This window comes from Ovis aries, chromosome 12, assembly GCF_016772045.2.
Source record: "Ovis aries strain OAR_USU_Benz2616 breed Rambouillet chromosome 12, ARS-UI_Ramb_v3.0, whole genome shotgun sequence".
NCBI classification, from domain to species: domain Eukaryota; kingdom Metazoa; phylum Chordata; class Mammalia; order Artiodactyla; family Bovidae; genus Ovis; species Ovis aries.
This window is the reverse complement of record NC_056065.1, coordinates 32,810,804-32,827,153: the sequence shown is the minus strand read 5'-3', so window position 1 is coordinate 32,827,153 and position 16,350 is coordinate 32,810,804. Positions and strand designations below refer to the sequence as shown.

Sequence of the window (16,350 nt, the reverse complement as noted above, 5' to 3'; positions counted from 1 at the left end):
TTTTACTGTTCCCTGATTTTACAAATAGCCCAGTACCCACACAAATTCTCCAAGTAGCAAATAGGAAACTGTGTGATGTTTTCCTTTCTCTCCTTTCAGTCATTAAATCCCAGAAAACCTATACCTGAACAGCATTTAGAATGTGATTCCTTCTCACTAATATTGCCTCAATTAACTACTTATCATTTTTTGAACAAGTTACCTAAACCTTCCACCTGCAGTAGCTTCTAAGCCATTTCTCTGCATCCAATTTTATCTTTTCCAATACAAGTCTCATACCGTTACCAAAGTCTCCCTTCTAAAACATTCATACAGAAATTCTTCCATGTTGCTTCACTGCATCCAGGATACAATCTAAACTGCTTGGGAGAGATCTGGCCTAACACGACCCTAACTACCTGGTCGCATGCTTCTGGCTTCTCTCTGCAGGACTCTGCGCGTCATTCATACCATGCTACATCCGGGGAGGTAGAGGAGAGCTTGCATGAGCTCCCACATTCTAAGCATTCTATTTTCTCTGCGTAGGAATGCTCTCCCTCTCATCCTTACTTATGTAACTTACAGTCAGCGTTAATACTTAGCTCAGCCAACTACTTGAAGAAGTGTTTCTGACCATGCCATTCTCCCCCTTCCTTTCTCTTCCTTTTGGACTGATTCAAATCTACATTCTCTGTATCCCACAACAACTAGTGTTTTCATAGCAATAATGACACCGAATATGCATATTTTCTTGTCTGCAATTAGATACTCATCTTCTCAAGGAAAGTACCATATTTCCCTTATTTCTACATCCTCTGGTGTCCAACTCATTGTAATTGCTCATTAAATATTTAATAGGCAAATGGATTATACTGGAGTGGGTTCTGAACTTAACATATAAACCATCAAGTAAACCAAAACCACCCTTGGAAATTCCTTAGGAAGGCATTACACTGAAGACCAATTTGCTGTCTCAACATAGTTAAGCTAGCACAGTTTTTCCTTTAGCACTGAAATACTAGTTTCTTTGGAGGACTATCCGTACTTACAACAAGATAGGTTCTCCTGAAAACACATTTTTAGCATTTCTTCTAAAGAACCTATGTACCACATTACTTTCTGTTTTTCTTCCTAATTCTCAGTAGTTCCTATTTTACCAGTTTTTAAAAAAAATTCATTTATTTGGCTGCTTCAAGTCTCAGTTGGTGCATGTGGGTTTAGTTGCCCTATGGTATGTGGGATCTTAGTTCCCCAAGAAGGAATTGAACCTGTGTCCCTTAATTGGAAGACAGAGTCTTAACCACTGGGCTACCAGGGACGTCCTCTAATTCACCACTTTTGCTAACTTATTTTACCCCTGTTCCTGGAGGGAAACTTTTCATCTATTCGCTTATTTGCTCATTCAAAACATCCAGTAAGTGTCAAGTTCCTACTATGTGTCAGGTAGTGTGCTAGGTGCCAGGGTTACACCAGTGGGTAAGTCTTTAGGGAGCTTTGAGCCTAGCAGGAAGGACAGATAAGTAAATAATTATAAAGCTATGTGCTAATTTTTATGATAGATACAAACACATGATGCTGTTTAAGAGTACTTCTATAATTTAAGAGTGCTTCTCCAACTTTCTGCCTGCAGTTTATCATTTCTCTATATAATATTCCCTCCACTGGTCATCCATCCATCCGCCTACCTATCTTTCTTCCTTCAACTTTAATATACACCTTTGATACAAAATACAAAAGATGCCCAAGAATAAAGTGAAAAATCAGACTTACTCCCATCTTTTCCCCAGTGATTGATTCAGTTTGCCTTCCTGAAGGTAAGCACTAATGTCCAGTACATAATTCAGAGATAGTCAATGTAGACACAGACGTATATGCACACATATATGGTCTTACTTTAACATGATAGTAGCATACTTTATATTCTGTCTACATCTTGCCTTTCTTATTTCATAACATATCTTAGAAAATGCATTGTCTCAGCCCATATTGGGTGACATCATTCTTTTTAATGAATATAAAGTATTTCACTGCATGAATATCTAAGTAGACCTCCTGGAAGTGAAATTGCTGGGTCCCAGAATATGTGCTTTTTTAATTTTGATAGATACTAACAGAGAGATTTCACCAATTTAAATTTCCTATAAAATAGGAAATATTCACCTCCATAACTTAAATTACAACCTTTATGGGAATGGCTCCCAAATCTGTATCCATATTCTGACCCATATTTATTCTCTGTGGTATTTCCATATACATATTTCTTGGAACCTTAGGAAAAAGCTTTTTAAAACCAACTTTATAATTTTACTCTTGACACACTCTTCCTAAGTTCACTACACATATTAATTCTCCATGATCCCAACCAAACGCTTTTCTACCCACATTCAATAAATGAACTCAATTAAGACAGATCAATCCTATATAATTCTATGACACCCATCTTCTTTTTCTCAGACAACATCTGACTGACAAGGGTTCAGTTCAGAATGCCTGGATTACTAAATTCTAACTACCCAACTTGTTCCTCTCTGCTTGTCTACCAGTGATTTTGCTCACATCATCCTCTCTGCCTGAAATAGCCTCTCAAATCAGTTCCCCTGTTGGAATTTCATTAAGCCTAATCTAAACACTAGATCCATTCATAACAAATTTTCTTTTATTAATTTATTAACACTTAGGTCTTTCACTATATTCTAATTTATAATAGTTATAAGATAAATTATAAACTCTTAACACATTTTGATAAACTCACACTGCCAAGGCACTCAAAATGTGTTTACCAAATGAATAAATGAATTTTTTGCAATGCACTAATTCCTGTAAGTCAGATAATTCAATAGGAGGAAACATGCTATAGAGGATAATTGCTTCCTCTTTCCTTACCTCTTTCCCTCTTTCCTTCCTTCCTCTCTTTCCTTCCTTCCCTCTTTTCCTCCTTTCTTCCTTCCCTCTCCCTCCTTCTTTTCTTTCAGGGAATAAGATTATTTTAAAGTCTGTGAGATACAGGCCCCTATTTAAGAATTAAATTTCAGAATACTCACAATATGAAATATGTCCAGTAAACTACATTTTCCCCTTGCACTGACTTTGATGAAAAATGGGGAAAAGGATAAAGAATAAAGGAAAAGGTGAAATATACTACTAAAATGATTGAATTTGTCTTCAAAACTAGAAAAACCATCTAAATTCAGTCAAGGTTACTCTTAACTACTATGTAGAAGAGACAACTCAACTGTAATGTACCTGTGGCCTACTGTTAAACCGAGTTTAGAATGGGTGACACAATTTTTCACAAGTTTCACAAAAACCTGCAGAAGAACTATGTAAAGCATTGCCAACCCTGTATGTCTCGTTTTCAAAATTAAAACCCGTGATTTTAAAAATCACTATCTGTAGTAAAATGTACATTTAAACAATTTAGAAAAGAGTTGATTATGCGTCCCTATACATAAAGTATTGCTAGTTAAAAAAATAAATGATCATTATATTTCATTAAAAATTATTCAGCTCTCATTTACTAAAACAGTAGAGAGCTATCAAATCTCTATCAAAAAGTAGAGAATTACTACATTATAACTTGTAAATAATTTAGAAAAACAACAATACTACCATGCAAATGCAAGTGTTGGTTATACTTGACTCACCTCTCCCCCATTAACATATTCCATCACAAAACACAAACGGTCTTTTGTCTGGAAGGAATATTTCAGGGACTTGAAATGAAAAAGAAAACATGTTATATTATAATCCTACATTTTTACAACAGTATCAAAAACAGAACACTTAGAAACAGTAAGTGTGATTGATAAATTGTTCATGTTCCTTAAGAGTCTATTTATTCCTTTAAGAACACTTAAATAAATATTTATGAGAACTATAAAACACATTTTGTGAAGATCAGCAGTGGGCATAATTTCAGGAAAAAGTAAAATTATAATTATTAGTAAACAATCCTAACTCTTAAAAGTTTCTTCCTCTTGAAAGTCTATCTGTTGTCCTTAATCTTAAAACACTTCATTGGGACCAGGAACATACAAGAACTTTGCAAATCAAAGAAAATGGCATACCTAAATAAATGTGACTGAAAATGTTATTTTTCATACTTAATTGCTACAATAAAACTCCCTTAAATATAAAATGTTATGATTATAACATCTTTCCCCTAGTCACTTACTGTTAAAAAGGGATGTCTAGTGTTCTTTAATACTCTGCTTTCAGTTAAAGTGTGTGCCACTTCATCCTACGAAAGAAAAAGGCAAATAAACTTTTAATATATGTTCTGAGCACAAATAATATAAAAATTTCGCTATTTCTCTAAGACCAGAAGAGATTAAACCCAGATACATAAAAAGATTTTAAACACATGCTCCTTTATTGCTTAGCTTCTCGTCTACCAAACAAAAAAAAAAAATCAAATTAGTGATTTAAATCAGATGGCTATCATGTATAAATGCAGTCATACTTTATCAAAGTATATCAATAATGATATAATAATAAGCAAAAATTACCAGGGATACAGAAAATGAAATAGTAAGCCTTTCCCCTTGAAGAGAATGTGCTGTAAGTTAACAGCTAGGCATGGAGTAGTTAATATTTCCATGTTTGTGTTACATTGTATTCAGGGGATACAAAGAATATATTTCAGTAAAGATCATAGAATTGGTAAGTCTTCTGCCTAAAAGAAAAATAAGTTATTGAAAAGAGGAACACAGTACACATTAAGAGGTTTAATTCTAAATTATACATTTCAGAAATAAAAATAGTATAAAACTGTATATTTTTGTTTTGTGGCTTTTTAGCATGCTTTTCTTAAAAAAAAAAAAAAAAGATCATAGCTTATTCTAGGACACTTTCTAGATCTGGATATATCTAAAGCCAAAAATACACTAAGACTGTATATCCCCAATTTTGTACATAAATTTCATCTTGACATCAAAAGTGAACTAGGGAAGATTTTCTTCAACATGGAGAACTGGAAAAATGTTTCATATCTCAAAAATGACACTATTTTAAAGAATAAACGAAAGGAAGATAAATGCTGAAACTAACACAACATCTCTGGTCTCTGCTTCTGCCAAGATCCTGAACGAAGCCCTTGCTGGATCAATTTATTAACACTGCCAGCAAATCAAGATTATAAGTAAGAAGTGGAAACTTTAGGACACTGTATTAATCTTTACAAAAGCATCTGACCTTATTTAGACTTAGAAGATAAACAAGCAACAGAATGATCAAAGATGCTAAAATCCAAAAGCCATTCCAAGAGAGTGAGACCAATTCTTTTTTTTTTAATTAATTAATTTTACTTGGAGGATAATTACTTTACAATATTGTCATGGTTTCTGTCACACATCAGTATGAATTGGCCATAGGTATACATGCGTCCCCTCCATCCTGAACTCCCCTCCTCTCTCTCTCCCCACCCTATCTCCTCCAGGTTGTCAAAGAGCACCAGCTTTAGATGCCCTGCTTCATATGTCAAACTTGCATTGACATATGGTAATGTATATGTTTCAATGCTATTCTCTCAAATCATCCCATCCTCTCCTTCTCCCATTGAGTCCAAAAGTCTGTTCTTTACGTCTGTGTCTCTTTTGCTGCTCTGTACATAAGATCATCGGTACCATCTTTCTTGGTTCCATATGTATGCATTAATATACGGTGTTTGTCTTTCTCTTTCTGACTTACTTCACTCTGTATAATAGGCTCTAGGTACATGTGTCTTTTTCAATTAAATAAAGTGTAATGACATAGTATTTAAAACCAGTGAAATAAAGTATGGGTAAGAAAACATTCAAGTCTTATTTGGTTAATAAGAACCAGGTTTAAATGCTCAAACAACATGAAAACCACGATCATATCATACCATAAATTTTAAGTTAATTAGAACACCAAACATCTTAATAAAAAATAATAAATATAAATGATATCAGAACTAATTTCTATACCCACAATGCTTACCATAATGATTAGTATACAGTAGGTAGTTGTTAAATGTTTTGTTGAACTTAACAGTTTATCATAGGAATTAATTACAAAATGTCATATATGTGGGACTTTCATTCAATCATTTATTCTTTCAATAAATATGAAACAAATACACTCTGGGTATTGTTCTATCCACTGAAGACAGGATACTGAACACCACAGACAAAAGTCCTGTCCTCCTAGAGCTATCATTCCAGTTGGTCAGCATTAATGGAAAAAACCAAGAAGACAAGGGAAGGCTAAAGTTTATAAGAATCATACAATGGAGACAAAATACATGATTAAGGATTATACAAGTGGCTATTTTATGGGCTATAAAACTGAATTCATTGATTAAAAGATGAAATCCTTGACATGCATTTACTAAATAATAACAGTGTAAGTATAAAATCATTTTTTTAAAAGACATGATTCTTTTGCTTATGGAGTTGACATGCTAGTGGAGAAGACACTGGTGCATATCAAATTGGTACAAATCCAATTTAAGAAATAATTACGAATTCTGATAAGTGATCTTATGAGAAAATGGGGTAAAGAAGGAAAATTAATGCTACTGCAAGATCACAGGTTGAGTAATATGATAGTGTAGGATTGGGGGATTGGGGCACACAACTGATTTCTGTTTTTAAATTTGCTCAGGTTCCTCTCAGAAGGACAACAAAAACAGGAGTGATCAATTAGGAGACAACTGCAGTGTAAGAGTGAAATTAGGATGGCTAGGATGACTGCAGGGGCACCAGAGCTAGATAAAGCATTTGAAATATTTTTGAGATATAAAATTAACAGTGAAAAACTAACAGCTATATGCTTTCAACAGAGGATTAAGTGGAAGTATTACTTTATATGCAGTCAGAGAAGGCAATATTTACCAGTTATGCTTTAGGATTTTAAGTGATCTGAGGCAGTAAACTAGGAAAAGACTAAAAAAAGAGAAGTATGAAACCTATTTGGAAAAGATATCCTAGCACTTCAGTTAATATTTCTGGCAGCTCTTTCATTCTATTTTGTTGAAACAAGCTCATTATATGTAATAGTTATTTTTCTGAATCACTTAGTAAGTTCCATGAAAGTTTATTTTTTTTCCTATATTCTGTAATCTGCCTAACCACATTAAAGGAGTCAAGTAAAGATGTAGGTAGGCAAAAGATACAACAGTATTTCTTTGTTATAAGAATGAAACCAGAATTAATACCATGCACATACATTTTATGTATTAAAATGTATTTTCTACCACACTTTACATCTGATCAAATTAAAATTTTCTCCTTAATGCAAATTTAATGGTACAGTATTTCACATACTAATTAGTATCTGCTATGAAGATAAGGTATGCACAAGCTAAAAAGTAAACACAGATGTCAATAATTTTTAATTACAGTTAAAAACAACATGTCAAAACAAAAAGTTATAAATAACAGTGATAAAACTTAGGGGCTAAAACAATATGATGCTTTTCTAAAAATCCATTTGTTGATCGTGATTACAAATAAAGAGTGCTTGGGTATATAAGTAAAATGTTTCCGTGAAAAAGCTTTCAAAATTTAGGTTCATATATATTCATCCATGGCAAAAGACTAATGAATTTTAAAATCTAATTTCTTTCATAGAAAGCAGCTTAGGGAGAATGGAATTTTTCACGGTTTTTTGCAAACATGACGCAGAATAGTCTTCCTCATACTCATTTTTCCAGTCCTCTCTAATTTATCACTACCCTTCACCAAACATGGTCTAAACTTCTCCTTTTCATGCCCCCCACTTATTGCTTTTTGGTAGTTGTTCTTGGCGGGAGGTGGACAAGGAGCAAATGAAGACTGAGAAATGGAAGAGAACATCTCTATCACTGTGGACACCACAGGTGTCACCTCCTTCAATCCTTGTAGTAACTGAGCACGTGTCTTTGATGATTCCTATTTTATATGAGGTAACTGAGGTTCACAGAAGTTAAACTGCTCGGATTGCAGGTGAAAAGGTCAAGACTGATCTCATCTAAGTCCAACATCAATGGTCATCTCCAACAACTCAGTAGCAACTTAACCAGGTACACTTTAACTCTGTTCACATTATTTTCTCCATTTTGACTATAAGACTCTAAAATCTGACTTCAGGAAGCTGGTTGAAATCAAGATACATGACATCTAAAGCATTTAAACAAAAATAATCCAGACCTATAAATGAGGCCTAGAGGAGGAGATGACGGAGGTGGGGAAGGAGGGAGAAGAGGGAAGAAAAGATTTTACCTTGGTATCTTTCCTCTTAATCAACCACAATGACTACAAGTGATCATTATGTACTTGCTCTGTTTTGACAAGCCATATGTCAGAAATCTATATATTTTTCCCCATAGAAAGGATGTCGGACTTGGTGTTGTTTGGTCGTTAAGTTGTATCTGATGCTTGCAACCCCATGGACTGTAGCCCGCCAGGCTCCTCTGTCCATGGGATTTCCCAGGCAAAAATAATGGAGTGGGTTACCATTTCCTTCTGCAGGAGATCTTCCCAACCCAGGGATTGAATCTATGTCTCCTGCATTGCAGGTGAATTCTTTACCAACTGAGCCACCATACTATCATTCAATCTGTCATGCAATCCTGATGGCTTTTCATCAAAATATGCCCCAGACTGAATACGTCTTACCACCTCCACTGCTAATACCCTGATGCAAGCCACTATAATCAATTATCTGGATTATTGCAGTTAACTCCTAACAAGCTCCCTGCTTCCACAGTCTATTCTCAACACTACAGCCAAGGTGATGATATTAAAATGAAAACTATATCATGATATAGTAAACTATACATGATATAGTAAAAAAAAAAAAAAAGTATAAAAACTTCCAAAGGCTGACCAGCACAATGAGTAAAAGCAATATCCTTACAGCATCTACCACCATCAAAAACAACTCTCCACTGTTTCACTCTATGCAGGCCATGCTAGACTAGATTCCTAGCTATTTTTAAAATATGCTGCTTCCTCAGTGCTTTTTTTGGTTGTGATTTCCTCTATCAGGAATATTCTTCCTCCCAAATACCTGAATGGTTTGCTTCCTCATTTCCTTCAAATGTTCACTGAAATTTCACTTTCTCAATGAGTTCTTCTGTGATCATTTAAGACAGCAAAACCCACAAAAATCACTAATACTACACAAAAACTAGTGGAACCACTAAATGAATTCAGCAAGATAGCAGGATAAAACACCAACATACACAAATCTCTTTCACTACACTAACAATGACATATCAACAAGAGGAAGTTAAAAAAAGTCCTGTTTGAAATCGCATCAAGAAAATAAAATACCAAGGAGGTGAAAAATCTATACATTGAAAACTATAAAACACTGATAAAGGAAACTGAAGACAATTCAAAAATGAAAGGGAAAGATCCCATGCCCTTGGAGAGGAACAATTAATATCATTAAAATGGCCATACTACCCAAAGCAATTTACAGATTTAATGCAATTTTTATCCAAATACCTATGACTTTATTCATAGAACTGGAACAAATATTCTTAAAATTCATATGGAACCACAAAAGACCCTGAATTGCCAAAGCAATCTTGAGACGGAAGAACAGAGCTGGAAATATGCTCCCTGACATCAGACTATATTACAGAGCTACAGTAATCAAAACAGCATGGTACTGGCACAAAAACAGATTTATAGCCCAATGGTACAGAATAGAGAGCCCATAAATAAACCCATGCACCTATAGTCAATCCATGACAAAGGAGGCAAGTATATAAAATGGAGAAAAGACAGCTTCTTCAACAAATGGTGGTGGGAGAGTTAAACAGCTGCATGTAGATGGATAAAATTAGAACACTCCCTAACACCATATACAAAAATAAACTCAAAATGCTTTAAAGACCTAAATATAAGACCTGACACAACAAAACTCCTTGAACAGAACACAGGCAAAATATTCTTGGACATAAATTAATGCAATATTTTCTTAGGTCAGTCTCTGAAAACAAAAGAAGTATAAGCAAAAATAAAACAAAAAATGGGACCTAAACAAACTTAAAACATTTTTTTGCACAGCAAAGGAAACCATCAACAAAACAAAACAAAAAACCTATGGAGTGGGAGAAAAATATTTTCAAATGATGCTACTGACAAGGAATTAATATCTAAAATATACAAGAAGCTCATAGAACTTAATTTAAAAAAAAACACCTTAAAAAATGGGCAGAAGCACTAAACAGACATTCCTCCAAAGAAGATGCTCAGCATCACTAATTATTTTTGCCGTTGTTTAGCTGCTAAGTCATATCCAACTCTTTTGCAACCCCATGGACTATAGCCCACCAGACTCCTCTGTCCACAGGAGTTTCCAGGCAAGAATACTGGAGTGGATTGCCATGGCCTCCTCCAGGGGATCTTTGTGACGCAGGGATTGAACCTGGGTCTCCTGCATTGGTATACAGATTCTTTACCGCTGAAGAAGCCCTCACTAATTATTAGAGAAAAGGAAATAAAAATCACAGCAAAGCACACTGTCACTTCAGTACCATTTCACGCTTGTCAAAATGACTATCATCAAAAAGGCTACAAATAATAAATGCTAGAGAAGATATGGAGAAAAGGGAACTCTCCTATACTGTTGGTGAGAATGTAAACTGGTGTAGCCACTATGGCAAACAGTATGGAGGTTCCTTAAAAAACTAAAAGCAGAACTACCATATGATCCACCAATCCCACTCCTGGGCATATATTCAGGAAAACCAAAAACTACATTTAACTATGGCTGGTTCATATTGATATATGGCAGAAACTAACATAATACGATAAAGCAATTGTTCTCCAGTTTAAAAAAAAAAAAAACATGAACCTCAATGTTCACAGCAGTAGTATTCACAACAGGCAAGACGTGGAAACAAGTCAAGTACCCATCAGTAGATGATTAACGTAACAAGATGCAGATGTATATAAAGACATGCGAGTGCATATACACAATGAAATATTACTCAGCCATAGAGAGAATGAGACGATGCCATTTGCAGGAACACGAAAGGACCTAGAGATCATTATAGCTAGTGACGTAAGTCAGACACAGAAACACAAATACTGTATCACTTTTTATGAGGAATCTAAAAAAAATTAAATGAATTCTATAAACAAAACAGAAAGACTCACAAACACAGGAAATAAACTTATTACCAGAAGTGATGGGCTAATTAGGCATATGGGATTAACAGATTCAAACCACTATACATAAAATAGATAAGTAACAAGGATTTATTGTGTATCTCAGAGAATTATACTTAACATGGAATATAATCTTAATATGATATATAATCACAAAAAATAACTGAATCACTAAGCTATACACCTGAAACTAAGACAATTTAGTAAACACTTTTAAAAACACTGCAAAATTCTAGTTGTGAAATAAAGAATTCCTGGGGATTTAATGTACAGAATGATAAATAGTTAATAATACTATAATGTGTATTGGAAAGATGCTAAGAAAATAAATCTTAAAAGTTCTCATGACAAGAAATAAAGTTTGTAACCATGGGTAGTGATAAATTTTAAGCAGACATACAGTAGTCATCATTTTAGTTTCAAATCTACTAAGGATGCTTTTCCATTCAACAGTTATATAAAATTTATCAGTACAAATAATCTATGTTAATAATCTATACTATTCACGACTTTAATAAAAAATTCAAACTGTTAGGGGAATATCCAAAAAATCACTAGTATAATTAGTGACACAGGTCCCAAATGTATAGTGAAAATATTCTCCCAAATGAACACAGACTAAAATTTCCTCTGAAAAGAATAAAAGACTGTACGTAATAGACAATATTATAAACTTTTGAAAAATTTAATACTATAAATATCAATATACAGATATTATGCAGCTATAGCCTATAATCAACATTTTGCTCATTTAATGGAATTTCTATAGTCTAGTCATGTGAGTGCATGAGCACACACACATGTGGACAACATAAACAAAAACTTAGTAATCAACTCTTGTATTATTACCTTGGCAATAATAACTTCTTTCTTCAGAATCTTCATAGCATAATATTTTCCACTTGCCTTCTCTCGAACCAAAATAACTTTCCCAAAAGTGCCTTTACCTAGTAGTTTCAAATAGTCAAAATCATTCATTGTCTGAAAAATACAAATTAAAATATATAATATGAAACATCTGATGAAATTTATTTGTAAACATCTATGTATATATTTGGCATTATATACTCAAAATCAAATTTTATCCATTTCTAAGAATGCTTAAGTTAATCAGAATCAGCCTGGCATCGGCTTTCCCATCCATAACCATGGATGCTGGAAATAATTTAAACAATTTTCAGATAGTGGAGATAATAATTTTGAGCAGAGAATGTCTCAACTATTAATTATTAGTAAAGTATAAGGGCAAAGGGAAAAATAAAACCAACTTTACTCACTTCCAAGTATTCAAGTTTCTAAGGATTTAGTAGTGCCACTCCCCTACATGATGAGTCAATCAAAAATGTCCTCCACAAACATTTCCAAATATATCCAAAAGAAAGGTACTTTTGAATGGAGTTTTTGAGAATGTACTCTATCAAAATAAGGATGGACTCCAAGAAAAAGAAAGATACGTGTATAAGAAACACTGAAAAGAATTCTGCAGCTCAGTTCAAAGAAAGAACAGCAGTACATCTGCTGAGAACACAAGTGGTCCAATTCAACATACGAAGTCATGAAACTCTAAAAACGTCTCTAATCTGCCCGTTTTCAATTTCATTTCTCATTCCCATCTCTAAGTAAGGTGATTACCAGGATTTTACTAAGGAGAATTACTACTTGCTCTCTACAGCTTCCTCTATGAATGCATATCCTGCTCTGCTTTATTTATCAATAAACTTCCAAAAATTTGATGATGTTTGTTCACTAAGGCCTTTCCCCCATCCAGCTTGTTCTTTCTGTGAACTTTTCCCTTTTAAAAATTCCTTTACTACCATTTTAATAGGCTTTAGATGAAAGAGGAGGTATGCTTAGTTTACAATCTTAAATTTAAATTCCATTTCAGTTCAGTTCAGTCGCTCAGTCGTGTCCGACTCTTTGCGACCCCATGAATTGCAGCACGCCAGGCCTCCCTGTCCATCACTAACTCCCAGAGTTCACTCAGACTCACATCCATCGAGTCAGTGATGCCATCCAGCCATCTCATCCTCTGTTGTCCCCTTCTCCTCCTGCCCCCAATCCCTCCCAGCATCAAAGTCTTTTCCAATGAGTCAACTCTTCACATGAGGTGGCCAAAGTACTGGAGCTTAAGCTTTAGCATTATTCTTTACAAAGAAATCCCAGGGTTGATCTCCTTCAGAATGGACTGGTTGGATCTCCTTGCAGTCCAAGGGATTCTCAAGAGTCTTCTCCAACACCACAGTTCAAAAGCATCAATTCTTCGGCACTCAGCCTTCTTCACAGTCCAACTCTCACATCCATATATGACCACAGGAAAAACCATAGCCTTGACTAGACAGACCTTAGTCGGCAAAGTAATGTCTCTGCTTTTGAATATACTATCTAGGTTGGTCATAACTTTTCTTCCAAGGAGTAAGCGTCTTGTAATTTCATAGCTGCAGTCACCATCCACAGTGATTTTGGAGCCCCCAAAAATAAAGTCTGACACTGTTTCCACTGTTTCCCCATCTATTTCCCATGAAGTGATGGGACCAGATGCCATGATCTTTGTTTTCTGAATGCTGAGCTTTAAGCCAACTTTTTCACTCTCCTCTTTCACTTTCATCAAGAGGCTTTTTAGTTCCTCTTCACTTTCTGCCATAAGGGTGGTGTCATCTGCATATCTGAGGTAATTGATATTTCTCCCGGCAATCTTGATTCCAGCTTGTGTTTCTTCCAGTCCAGCGTTTCTCAGGATGTACTCTGCATATAAGTTAAATAAGCAGGGTGACAATATACAGCCTTGACGTACTCCTTTTCCTATTTGGAACCAGTCTGTTGTTCCATGTCCAGTTCTAACTGTTGCTTCCTGACCTGCATATAAGTTTCTCAAGAGGCAGGTTAGGTGGTCTGGTATTCCCATCTCTCTCAGAATTTTCCACATATTAAAATAACAAATTGGACTTCCCTGGCAGCCCAGTGGTTAAGACTCCACACCCCACTGCAGGTGCCGGTTTGCTCTCTGGTCTGGGAACTAAGATCCTGCATGTCACACAGCATGACCAGAACAATAACAAAAACAATTTAGGAAGGTAGGGTTTTATCCTACTAACAATCAAAGGTTATTGAAAATTTTTGTGTCTTTTTAGAAGTATTTCTTTCCTCTTTACCACCCGTTTGAAGTAAATGTCAGAAATGTCTCAAAGCAATAACTTCAGCTTCTACCTTAAGAAACTACAAAAAGACCAAATTAAACTCAAAAGAACTAGGAAAAAAAAAGATCAGGGCAGAAATCAATTAGGGATGTCCCTGGCAGTCTCTCCAGTGGTTAAGAATCTGCACTTCCACTGCAGGGAGCATGGGTTCAATCCCTGATCAAGGAACTGGAATTCCACTTGCTATATAGCATGGCATGGTGTGGCGAAAAAAAAAAAAAAAATCAATTAAATTTTAAAAAGAAAGAAAAGGCGGGGAGGTCAAGATGGTGGAGGAGTTAGGAGGATGTGGGTTCACCACTCCCTACAAGAGCATCAAGAATACATTCACAAAAGAACAATTCTCAGAGAAAAGGCTGAATGCTAGCAGAGGACCTTGGACACACAGAAGGACAAGAAAGATCCCTGCAAAACCGGCTATAATGAAAGAAAGAAGAGAGAAAAGAAGAGGAGAGGTCCCACATCTCAGGAAGCCCCTCACCAGTGGAGAGATCAGTTGGCAGAGCTGGGGAGTTAGGAGGCTATCACAAAAGGACCACAACAGGTCTGTGGTAGGCAGGACAAAGTGAGACCTACACAGATAGTCCATGCCACAGCCCTGGGGCTCCAGCTTGAGACTTGTGTTCCTGGTGCAGACGGGGGCTGCAGGCAAGAACATGGGGTCTGGGGAGCAAACTGGGGAGAGGTCTGCTGTCGGTTGCTGCAAGGAGACAGCCTGAGGGGTCGGAAGTGAGGAAATCCACAAGTAGGAGTGTGTGCAGAGGAAACTCGACTGCCATAGAAGGGTCATTGTTATGTGTCAGAAGTGGAGCTGCCACTGCATCCTCTCTCCACTGCTGCCCTCACCTCCCTAGCAACCAGGAAGAGACCCCACTGGGGCTGGCTCTCCCACGCCCAGGCACTAGGAAGGGTCCCTGCTGGGTGGCTCTCTCACACCAGTTGTAAGGCGCTGGTGGGGCTGGCTCTTTCACACCTGCGGCCGGGCGCTGGGAGGAACCTCTGCAGGGGCAGACTCTGTCACACTCGCAGCTGTCGCTACCCTGGGCACTAGGTAGAGCCAGCTTCCCCACACACCTCATCAACGCCTCAGCATGCACTCTCCTGCATGAAGCAAGGTGCTGGGAAGGGCCCCCAGCACTCTGACTCTCCCGTGCCTGTGGCTGCCAGAGCCCCCACACATCCTTGCCACCAGAGCTCCACGACCCCAGCTGCCTTGCAGCTCTGTACCCCCTTCTCATCCAGGCCAACTCGTGTGTTCCAGGGCCACCTCGGGAGTAGACCCCTTCGGATGGTCCACAAGAAGAGGCTGAGGCCAAAGCCATAGCTAAGCCCGAGGGGACATGCAACTAAGGAAGAAAAGCTAGAATCTCTCCTCTCAGGTGCCCAAAAGGCGAACTGACTCTCTCGAGGCCAACCTTATAAACCCTGCACCTATAGAACATCTGAACAGACAAACAGTGAGTGCTCCCGCAGCCAAGCTTTTGCAGCTGTAGACTTTCTCAGCACATACATGTGGGGACTGGGCCAGGCTGGAGTCGGAGCTGCTCCATAGTGCCCACAATGGGTCCATACCCATGATTACTGCATTCCTGCGACCTGACATCAGTGGACCTATGCTGGTGGCCTGGTGAAAACAATCTTAGAGACACCAGGACCAACAGATGGCATACCCACAGTTGAGGCGGGGTCAAGAGCAGTGCCGCCGACAGTGTAATCTGACAGTGTAAGCTGGCACAAGGGGTGACAGGTGACACAACAGAGCACACTCACAGGTGAACAGCTACAGTGTCTTCCCTTCCAGCAGGAGTGCTCCAATCCCTCCTACCTTGCACTGCAGATCATAAGCACAAAAGCTAAGGAACAGACCTGGGGCCCTCTACACCAACAGTTAGAAAGCAGATCCCATCTGTGACAGGGCAGTGACAATCACAGAGCAATGAGGAGGCCCTGCTCAATACCCAGTGTAGGCTCTGGTCACCAAAACATCAGTCAGACTCCTATCAATGTGATAATGGCCAACAGAGAAAAGAAGTGGCGGCTGTCTA

General features: G+C 37.1%; 1 protein-coding gene across 5 annotated transcripts in view; it reads right to left on the bottom strand.

Moving 5' to 3' along the window:
- The window catches only part of AKT3 (AKT serine/threonine kinase 3), a 281,577-nt gene that overhangs the window by 82,204 nt on the left and 183,023 nt on the right, over positions 1–16,350 (bottom strand). For all 5 annotated transcript variants that reach the window (XR_009595810.1, XM_060396454.1, XM_042257196.1 and 2 more), the window contains 3 exons: positions 11,961–12,092; positions 4,154–4,219; positions 3,624–3,692 (listed from right to left, as the gene is read on the bottom strand). Coding sequence is in view for 4 of the 5 variants with exons in the window: in XM_060396454.1 (XP_060252437.1) it covers positions 3,624–3,692; positions 4,154–4,219; positions 11,961–12,092 (267 nt within the window). In the remaining variant the exon portion in view is untranslated. The remainder of the gene's footprint in view (positions 1–3,623; positions 3,693–4,153; positions 4,220–11,960; positions 12,093–16,350) is intronic.